We start from the raw sequence: 11229 nt of genomic DNA, 5'->3' as shown, positions 1-11229 counted from the left end.
CAAATATTATTTACTTTTTATTGCGGTATTATTATGTTAAATGGTGTACTCTTCTCCAGTTGCCAGTACCCACAAGAGGCACAATAATTTTGTTGTTATTATTGATTTCAATATTGAGTTGTAGGCTTATTTTATAAAATGGAAAGCGATATTACTAAAACAAGAATGTCTATAATTGAGAGGAAATTGTAGAATATATTACGTTCTTGAGAATTTAGTCAAAATCGAGGAAATTTTTCTTAAATATTAAATATATACCATGCCGTGTTGGATAGGTCACATACTCGCTTCTCGTGAAGTACCTAAATGATAAAAGTCGAAAAATTAAGTTTTTTTCCTGATTACAGCTAGGTATAAATAATAGGTATGTAATATTATTTTTTATATTTATTAATTCAATTGTGTCAATACACCAGGTATTTTTACAATGTTAGGTACAATGTAATATTATATTATAATATAATACGAGGAAAAGCATTAACTTTCAATATTATTAAGTTCCAATGTTTTGACATTTCTTACCAGAGTATTTTTGATGTATTATATACAAAATCAAAATAGTCTTTAATATTTACAAACAAGCTTTCGATGAATATTTTATGATTCAAACTGTTAAAGCAAGAGAAACTATCGTATTTTCTGGACCAGATTCCATAGATAATACCTATAGATATAGACTATGGTTAACTGTTTTTGTTTACATTATGGCTATCCGTGATCTAACGTAGGCATGCAGTTAGTTTTTGAAGACTGAAATACGTTTGATATTAATAATAATCAGAGATTAAAATTGTTACGTAAAAAGTTCCACTAAAATACTTTTTTTTTTTTTAAATAGACATGCTGTAAAAATGTTATTCGTATAATTTAAAGAGAATATTCTGAAAGAAAGTGTATATAATATTATGCATTATAATGCCCATTATAAGAATATCATAGTTCATAATCTTGTTTAAAAATAAATTAACAATTTTGGTAGGTACCTACCTAAGCTGAAATTATAAGTCAGAAATTCTAAATTATAATTTATTTAAATCACGCAATTGGTTCTAAATAATTATATAATTTAACTACTAAATTAAAACAACAACTAAATAATTTTAAAAAGTCGTGTGGGCGTGTGGCGTATTACCTATTATTTGAATACGTAATGGGCTTATAGATTACCTATAGCAGTAAAATAAAAGTTAATTACCAACATAAAAAAAATAATTTTTATAATACATTTTTATGTCTTAACATTTTAATTTGTGTAATATTTTTAGATCGTTATGAAGGTAGTTTCATAAATGTCAATTCAGATAATTGTCTTATCATATAAAAATACATACTAAATATTAACTAATTAGGGTGAAAAACAATTTTTTTTTTTTTAATATAACATTAATTATAATTTAGAAAACTCCAATTAAATACATAAATAAATAATAATTATTGTCAGCAAATGTATCATATAACAAGGCACCTATGCGGAACCGACATTTTTATTGATTTTTTCACATTATAAATATATAGGACTTTCCATAATATACAGCAATACGTACACCCGTAAGTAATAACTAAAAAAAAACTTACCCCGGTAATAATGCACCATTAGACTGGCTGAAAAGTTTTTCTCGTTCTTTTTTATTGCATTCTATTACCATTTCAAATTCGGTTTTGGCTAAAAAAAAAATGTACGTTGTAAACTAGGTACAGACATCTTAAATAATAATTAATTTTTATTAAAAAATTACCAAAATTAAATTCTATATAACAGTGGAAAAGGAGTTTATTAAAATTTTTCAATTTTCAAATGTACGATATTATTTTTGTTGTACAGATCAATGTTCAACGACAAACAAGCTTCCTCCTTCACTTACTTCTGAGTTCTGAATACAGATTTTCCCTTTTTCCTAGTTTCTGCAGTTCCATACTTCTGCGTATTGGAAGTACGGGTCGAGAGTTTATGTGTTTAACTAAAGCGCCATCTGTTAACATGAAAATTATTATAATATTGCAAAATTGCTTATGTTGGCGTTATTTTAAATCAAATTATTATTTTATCCATCCCGTGGTTGTGCTGTATTGACACTCAACAAGTGATAAAAATATAAAATTCATAATAGTACGATCGTTTGATAAGTATTATCATCACGTACATGTGTCATGTAAGGACTAAAAACAACAGTGAACAAAATGTGAAATTGTCACAGGACACAGACTAGTTCATAAAAAAAGATTAAAGACTAGTGTCTAGTTGTAGACAGTTGTAGACTACAGCGTCATAACCGTACTACACTGCTACTGTAACAGTAGTCTCTGTACTGTTAATTTTACTTTAATAGTAGGTAAGTCAGTTCTCAGTTGCTATAATATTGACCAATATTGAACAATGACAATTTATTACAAGAATATATAAAGTTGAACAATTGTACCGTTTTTTTTTTTATTGTATACTATTTTAAGCACAGGAATGTGAAGTTAATAATCAAACCATTTACTCCTAGTTTATGCTGGTTCAATGAGTTGAATTTATATTTTTTCCAACAATTGGAATGGTTTTTCCAAAGTGTTTGTTGGTGTTAGTCATTCTCCCGTACTTGTACTGTGAAAGTCTGGATGATGGTAAGTGTTTTAATTTAGTTTTAATTTTTAGCTTTATTAGGTGTACAGTATAAACTAAAAAAATACAATTATACCATAAGTGCCAATTTATCCTATTTAATATATCCATATGTGAAAATTAATCGATGTTTTTATAGATGGATTTAACAATATAAATACCAGTGTACAGTTGATTTCAAGGTTTTCCCAAGATCTAATTCATGGCTCAATATTGTTTTCTCAACATTCTTTGATTGATGATATTATTCTAATTTCTGTTTCTTTAAAAAATTTTGGCAACTCATTACAATGGTCTTGGCAAATAAAAGAATTTCCTGTTGATTATACTATTTTTGCTGATCGATGTAGTGACAAAAATCTTGGAAATAAGTAATTTCTTTTGAATAATTTTTGTAAAATGTACATTAAACTAAAAATTATATACATTTATTTATAGATTATTAAATTTTGATGATACATTTGGAGAATTATCATTAGAAAATCATACAAGACTTCAGTTTTCGATTTCGAAATCTATATTAGAACTTACTGGTCCTTTGGGAATTTGGTATAGATCTTTATTGCTTAAAGATAATGCTGGAAATACTATTTGCTCAACAATTATGGTATGTATATTAGTTATTATTAAACATAGTAAAATGTGCATTATTTAATAAATTGCTTTATTTAGTATCTGATATGTAGTAAGTACTAAGTAGGTACTAATTTCAATCTTAATAATAAATATTATATTTGCCTATATACAGTAGGTACCGGGATTAAAATATGTATATATTTATTTATTTTTGTTTTTGTTAGTGTATTTTATTTTATAGTTGGTAAATTAACATTGTATAATTTCACATTGAATGGATGTTGAAATGCAAAACAATATATATAATATTTATTAATAATTTTTCTACAAACGAACAGCTATTTTTAACTTCCAATGGTCTTCAAAATTAAAATTTTGCTGCTGATTTAGTTGACTCCTGCCATTTATATCTCTCTCGTATTTTTGATCTTCTAACTATTTGTTATTAAATTTATAACTACTTTTAATGTCAAATTATGTTAAATTTTTTCCTAAAACCAAAGATTTATATTCTATATTGTAAAAAAAAAAACATAATAACCGAAATTATGAAATATTATTTATAAATATAATAAGTAATAAGGAGATACAAGTATAACTATTTACTCATTATCCCATAAATGTTTGTATATTCATTAATCATTGTTAATCAAAAGTTATTAGCAGGGCTTGTTAGTTCATGCATTTGCATATCAATCAGCTAAGATTTGATGCTAAATAACATAGAAATCCATTTCAAGGTATTATGGTTAAGTTTGTGAAGTTTTGTTATGCATGCATTTAGGTTTTTTTGCATATTTGGCATATTTATGCGTTTTAAAATTTTATGGGGCATATTATCTATAATTTTTATATTAACTTGTATTTTTTCTTATGGAAATACTATGATGAAATTAAAAATGCAATAGGTTATTCTTTTTTAATATATGCAATTTATGAGAATCTTCGCAACATAAAGTGATCAAAAATACTATTTTTCAAAATATGAATGGATATTTCTTGTTATTTTAAAAATTGCTAATGATTTTTTTTTTTTTAATCTACATATTTGTAATTCATATAAATGCATATTTCTGAACTTTTTAAGGCATATTTCGACAGTTTTTAATGCACAAGTACATGCTTATTAGATACTTATTATTTTATTTTGTTTGTTCATAGAATTACTGCTGAATTGAATAATATTTGATTTGTATTGGTAGTTTATTATATTCTAATAATTTATTTAAACATTATAATTTAGCTGTGGACCATTAGATTAACAAATACATATAAATAATTTAATTATTGTGTTGGATTTCATCATTGATTAAACTATAAAAGTATTAAAGTACTTTTGTATTTATTATTATTATTTTTTAAAGATATATTAACTATAATAGAATGATTTAAACATTTAAAATACAAGAGATTAAATTAAATATTTAAATCTGAGTAGCGGGAGAATATTTCTTGGACAGATATCAACTAAACCAGTACCATATTTTTAAACACAATAAATAATTTTTTTATAGGCAAAAGATGATTCAGAATTGCGAGTGGCTGAAGCTAAGTTTCAAACTCGTTTTTTTGGGAGTATTTATATAGTTTGGGTTGGTATATCAAGAAGCTTAATGGATGCTGTCATATTTACTAATATTGAAGATAGAAAAAGTTTAAAAACTGAGCTCACTACCAATAATTGGAAAATATTTTCAACTGATGTTCTTGAATCTATTTTAGGTATGTTACTTATACATGATTGTATTATAATATGATGTTATTTGTATTAAAATAATAATGTGTCTTATACATCTTTCAGATAAGTCAAAACTGAATTGTGATGCTCTTCAGATTTTATATGATCCTGAATCTAATGGCTTAGGTGATTTGGGTGCTAGACTTGGGCCAGTTCAAATTGGGAAAAAATCATTAATACGAGATACTAATCTAGCAACATTTGATATTGAATACGAAAGTAGAGCTTTATACATGGTTTTGTTTGATAGTGAACGTGCTGATAATATTTTAGATTGTGCTCAAATAAATCTAAAAAAAAGCGTTACACTCAAGTAGTTATTTTTATTTCAAATAATTAAATCAGCATATAATACATATAATTAATGCATAACTATCTATTATTTTTTATAGGGGATTTGTCAATGAAACAAAAATAAAACTGGAATTGACATTATGGCAAAAATCAAAATTTGAAGTTACTAATGTTTATAGCAAAGCTGATTCAATTCAAAATGATATAACTTTAAGGTTACATGAAATGCCATCAATTCCAAAAACATATAAGACATCATCAAATATACATAATAATTGCTTGGGCGTTGGTAACATTTTTAATCCAACTGGTAAATCATTTCCTGCTGAAGCTGAAAGGCTTACTCAAGATAAATATGCTATTGGTGACTTAAGCGGAAAATACAATTATGATAGTTCTAGCTGGGATTCATATTTACCTCTATTTGGAAGCAATAGTGTTATTCATAGATCATTAGTTTTATACATGTAAATAATATATCAAATTGTATTTTATATAGAATTAATGTTATATTTTTTATTTCAGAAATAAGGACATTTTGACTTGCACTACACTGTTACCATTTACTGGTCCAAATTCTCAAACTAAAGTAGCTTACTTAACATCAGAAGCAATTTTTCGCTATCCTCTAGTTGGTAGAATTGTATTTCGACAACCTATTGACATTGGAGCTACCGAAACTGTAATAATAGTTGAAAGTTTAGTTCATGCAGATGGTACAACACTTAAAGATTCAGACGAACATAGGTGGTCTATAAATGTACAACCACCTGGAAAAGACTTTTATAATTGGATGGATCGATGTAAAAGTGCAGGTCCTATATATGATCCTCACAAGGTATTATTAATTTATATGATAATAAAATTCTGTGCAATTAGTAACTATTTTCAAAAATAGGTTGTGAAAAACAATATGACATCTTTCTGCAGTAAGTCCCTTAAATACTGCAGTGTAGGTGATTTATCTTCTCGTTTGAATAGTTTGTCGATAGCCGGTAATAAATTAAACGCAATAGGTGTGAGTAGACATATGTTTGTGGATGAATATATGTCATTGTTTGGAATAAATTCAATTATTGGTAAATCACTGGTGATTTATGGTGATCATGGTCCAGAAGCCCGTGGGGATCGTTTAGCTTGTTCAAAGTAATTTTACAATTGAAAATAATATGGTGGATGTATTTTATAATTAACATATTTTGCACGATATTTATATTCATTTTAAACCTTAATTTATTATTAGTTAGGTAAATGGACACTATTGAGTAGAACAATTTTATTACAGGTGGTTGGCTGTATAATAAAATATTTGAGGAATTGGTTAAATAAATAAATTAGTATATTATAATGTATTATAAGTTTAATTACAATTGTTAAATACTAATTTCAGAATAGAAAAGGTATGGCATCGAAAAGCTGTAGTAAAGGATTGGTACAGCGATACTGACACAAATTCTGTTTCTGGTAAAATTGAATTATTCCAACTTTCTGAGTATGACCCAGTTGATTTTGAGATAAACCTCCAAGGCGTACAAGGCGGTTATGATTATTATGTTTATTCAGTAAGTCTATGATAAATTAATTTCTTGAATATACATTTTATAATTTGTGATTTAATATTTATACTTCAATAGAATTCAGTTGACGGTGGTTTAGACTTACCATGTGAGAGTTCAAATTTATATGAAATTTGGGATCCATGGAATAATAAAGAGACTGGAGGTATACGATATGGAGATTGGAGTTTGAGATTTGGCTCAATACATGGTGCTAGAACTGTGTCTGCAATTGGAAATGATACCCATGCTCAGTTATTTGGCCAATTAGTATTTTTAGGTCGATCAGTAATGATACATGGGATGCCTTCTAAAAAAAGGTGGACAATATATAATAGTTGAATAAGTTTATATTTGATAATATCATTAATTGTATACAAATGTCTTATCTCGTGTGTTTAATGTTAATAGATTGGTGTGTTCTACAATAGAAAGAGGATATGCACCTTCAGAAGCTCGAGAAATCAGAGCGATGGCTTCATTTCACAACCCTAATGGTTTTCTTTATGGTTATATACGAATGGTCTGTATTTAATTGATTTAATTGATATTTCATCATATAGTTATGAACATCTTTTTTTTGTGCATTTTAGACTCAACTAGTTTATAATGATGGAAGTAAAAGTGATACTGTAATTGAAATTAATTTGCATTACCCAGGTTTATATAATAAAAATATGGTAAATTTTGAATTGTATACATTAAAATTTGACTGTTGTTTAATTTATTTAACTAAACTGTAGACTAAAAATCATAAATGGGCAATTTATGTTAACCCAGTTGGTATTGATGCCACTGTTAAAGACCACGGTACTCGGTGCACTGCAGCTGGGTACATTTGGAACCCATACTACACACAACTTGCTGATCCACTGAATGTAGAGTATATGTTGTCAATTAATTTTAAAACTGTTGTGAATGTAAAAAGTTTCATTTTAACTGATTGTGTTAATTTAAATATAATGAACTATTATAGGTGAGGCTGTATGAAGATGAATGTGGGCCTGATCAACCTTTGCGGTGTTACGTTGGAGATATATCTGGTCGTTTGGGTAATATTGACGTTGGTTCACATTCAATGGTATTTTCTGATCCAAATTTACCTTTAGGTAATAGTATACACTATATGTGTATTAGAGTAAAAGGTTTTTAAAATTAGTATACAATTTTAGAAGGAGACATTTCAGCGATTGGTAGATCAATTATCGTATTTTCAAAAAATGGTTATGAAAAATTAGGATGTGCTAACATTGAGTATGATAAAGACATCATTAAATATGTGAATGTAAGAAAAACTACTAAGTATGAAACAACACATTTTTTTGAAGCTGTAAGGAATGCAATGGGTGTTCCTGATTGGATGATTACTGTAGACAGTAGAAAAACAAAAATATTACATAATGGCGCTTGTATTCAATATTTGGTCCATTTTAAAGGTATATTTTGTAAAAGGTTATTCATGTATATTGTAATAGTTTAATTATCGAAATGACAAGACTTGATAGAGGTTCTGTTATTCATAACTTTTCTTGATAACAATAATAACATTAAAAAAATATAAATTTTAACAAAGTTATTAATTTATTTGTTTTAATTAGGTGCCCTTGCTAATGAATTGGAATCTGATTTTAGTAAACTATTAGCAATTGGACAATTACCTGCTCAAACACTGAAAATTAGTGGTTATTATCCTACTAATGTTAAATTAAAAATTCCATACCAAGGATGTCCTGTGTACAACAAAAAATTAGCTTCAAGTAAATTTTATAGTGTTCAATAATTGAATTTTGGTATATGTTGATTGTTAAATGATTAATTATTTGTTTCAGGTATATCATCTGCAGGGACATGGATCACAGGCAATGTTTTAGTTTTAACTGCATTAATTGCATTTAACATATTTTTATATGGTTGATTCCTAAGCTCAAGTTAACTATTTTTATACAATTCTATTTTTATTTATCATTATTGATTATTTATTATTGATTATTATTTATGTGTAATCTGTTTGTATGATTGTATGGTACATTGGGATACTTGTTGAGAGGATGTCGTCCCCGCATGTGTTGTATCCATCTTGCACTTGTACAAAATACCAAATTTCCATTCACTAGTTTTAATAGTGTGCCGTTAGTTTTGATATTAAAGTGAATTGACCTATCATTAAACTTTTATGTAAGAACATTATTGGTGTTCTCTTGTTGGTTTTTTACAATATTTAATTTTTTTAGTTAGTTATGAGCATTTACAAATATTAATACTTTACATACTTATAACTCACTTAAAAATAAAATATCGTAAAAAAACCAATAAGAGGACCCAGATAATGTTTTGACCTAAAAGTTTGATAATAGGTCAATTTATTTTAATATCAAAACTAACAGCACACTATTGAAACTAGTGAATGAAAATTTGGTATGTCGTATGTGTGTAAAATGAAGACAACATATGCTTATGTGATGTTCTCTTTAGTATATCATGTACCACAGTGCATTGATACTATTTTATGAAATGTTCTATTTTTTTAATTTTATATAATACTTGATTTAATAAATAAATTCCTTCTATTTGGATCTAAAATATTTTTAATTTGATCTTAAATATCACTTGAATGAATATTTAATGTAAAATTGTTTTTCACTAAAGGATTTATGAATTAATGAATAATATATTGACCCCATAACATCAAGGTAACAAAAACAAATTTTTTTGTCTTCACTCAGTGGCATTACAATTTAAAAGTTTTTAGAATTTAAACTTTGGGGGTGGTTTCTTGAAGCAAATTGGATCTAGTTGGTACCATTGTAGTTTAAAAGTAAAAAAGAGAACTCTATGAAAAAGTGTATGTCGTTATTTAGATTCTGAGCAGATCAATGAATGTATTGATTGTACAGTGTACACGGTAAGTAGTCAAAATGACTCTTCAATTATTGACTTTAGTATTTATTCTGGTGGTAAAATGAATCTAGTTGGTGTTTTTGAGAGTTCTAAATTGAAAGCATTTGAATTAGAGGGGAAAACTAAGGAAAAACGAAATTTTTATGAAAATCAATTTTTGACATAGTTACATTTTTATTAGATTTTACACATGGTGTAATTTAAAATTATTTTTACTCTTCGACCTATTTATAGATATTTCCAATTTAAAATTATTTTTTGTTTTTTATATATACATTTCCATTGAAAATTCTTGGTTTAATCGAAAGCTTGAAATTGTATTAGTAAGTTGTTATAATAAAAGTAATAAAATAAAAAAGTAATTTAAAAATAAAGATACAAAGGCATCACTTTTTTTAGCATTTAACTTATAGGGTTCAAATATTGACTAAATTCATCAACATTACGAAGACATGACAATTAATTTGTAGATAAAAATGTATATAAGGATTAAAAACAAATTAGTTTATATTGTAACCAAGAAATGCAAAAACAAAGTCGGATGAATTAGATATTAAAGGAAGAATAACGATTTAAGTAATTTTGTTGTAATTTAAAATTATTAATCATAGGTTTATCCTTAGGTATTACACTAGCATTGATGTTTGATAGTAAAATAAATTACTTTAATCACAATACCTAATACGATCAAATATACTGAGTAATAGCCAATAGGTACCTATATATTATAGGCTGACAGACCGTTTTCTTTCAGAATCGTTTTTCGAATACAAAGATTTAATATCATTGAATTCAAATTTTAACACATCACATCCATTAAAGTGACTCTCTATACACCTATTGTACAGTAGGGCGTTACCCACACACCCGCTTTTTTACTATTGACAATTTAAAATCGAAATTATTTGAAACATTTTCACTGCTCCAAAAAATTGTTCATAAAACACACAAATGCATAATTTGCATATATTATATTCTAATAAGTACATTCATCATTTTGCAAAACTACTTTTTAACAATATCGATTTTGGTTTCTTGTTTTACCTATTTCAAGCATAAAGTAAAAACGATAAACATAATAGGTACATATTCTCTAGACAATATATTTTTTATAATAGCAATTTATAGACTCGATAAAAAGTCAAAATATTTTGGATCTGTATTCTGTGCTATACATAGAGGTTTGCATTTTTCGATGTTTTCATTTTTGTAGTTAATATAATATTAATGGTATGATTTTTATACTTTAGTAAAAGTAAATGATAACTCAAATGTTGATGTTTATTTTGATTATCAACATTGTGGTACACTGGTACTATGCATGCCGCAAGGTAATTATAATTACTAATTATACCTTGGCATGCCGGTAGTTCCGTAGTACGACTGCGAGTCTGCGACGATGCGACGTCTTCTTCCACGACTGCCGCGCTATCGCGTCTCTATCACGGCCGTCATGTGATAACAGAGCATGTGACCACGTGAGGTTGTCCAATGTCGAAGCCCGATTGCACTGAGACAAGTACTGACTACCGAGTACCGAGTGGCGAGTAGGTTTTAGGCAA

General features: G+C 27.0%; 1 protein-coding gene and 1 long non-coding RNA gene across 4 annotated transcripts; one reads left to right on the top strand and one right to left on the bottom strand.

The window, feature by feature from the left end:
• Positions 1-30: 30 nt before the first annotated feature.
• On the bottom strand, positions 31-11108 carry LOC111041573. Its single transcript, XR_002605343.1, has 4 exons — positions 11022-11108; positions 1737-1970; positions 1576-1663; positions 31-302 (listed from the first exon to the last, which is right to left on the bottom strand). It is a non-coding gene; the product is annotated as an uncharacterized LOC111041573 (long non-coding RNA).
• LOC111041569 lies at positions 2176-9349 on the top strand. 3 transcript variants are annotated; one of them, XM_022325872.1, is made up of 18 exons: positions 2176-2330; positions 2490-2607; positions 2745-2976; positions 3044-3212; positions 4696-4903; positions 4983-5232; positions 5312-5680; positions 5739-6051; positions 6112-6359; positions 6604-6775; positions 6848-7089; positions 7181-7292; positions 7363-7449; positions 7513-7647; positions 7746-7878; positions 7942-8205; positions 8368-8526; positions 8599-9349. In XM_022325872.1, the coding sequence occupies exons 2-18, from the start codon at positions 2538-2540 to the stop codon at positions 8682-8684; spliced, it is 3249 nt and encodes a 1082-aa protein (XP_022181564.1). In that variant the 5' UTR covers positions 2176-2330; positions 2490-2537; the 3' UTR covers positions 8685-9349. The 3 variants fall into 3 exon arrangements, with proteins under 3 accessions (XP_022181564.1, XP_022181566.1, XP_022181565.1); XM_022325874.1 differs by having other exon boundaries at positions 2454-2607; XM_022325873.1 differs by having other exon boundaries at positions 2449-2607.
• Positions 11109-11229: the final 121 nt, after the last annotated feature.

The sequence above is a fragment of the Myzus persicae genome, unplaced genomic scaffold (assembly GCF_001856785.1).
Source record: "Myzus persicae strain clone G006 unplaced genomic scaffold, MPER_G0061.0, whole genome shotgun sequence".
NCBI classification, from domain to species: domain Eukaryota; kingdom Metazoa; phylum Arthropoda; class Insecta; order Hemiptera; family Aphididae; genus Myzus; species Myzus persicae.
The sequence above is the reverse complement of the archived record's forward strand: the minus strand, read 5'-3'. Positions and strand labels throughout refer to the sequence as shown.

Coding starts and splice junctions, on each gene's coding strand:
- LOC111041569 (XM_022325872.1), top strand. CDS start 2,538: ATGGTTTTTCCAAAGTGTTTGTTGGTGTTAGTCATTCTCCCGTACTTG. Junction 4,904..4,982: donor TGTTCTTGAATCTATTTTAG/GTATGTTACTTA, acceptor TACATCTTTCAG/ATAAGTCAAAACTGAATTGT. Junction 7,648..7,745: donor AACTTGCTGATCCACTGAAT/GTAGAGTATATG, acceptor GAACTATTATAG/GTGAGGCTGTATGAAGATGA.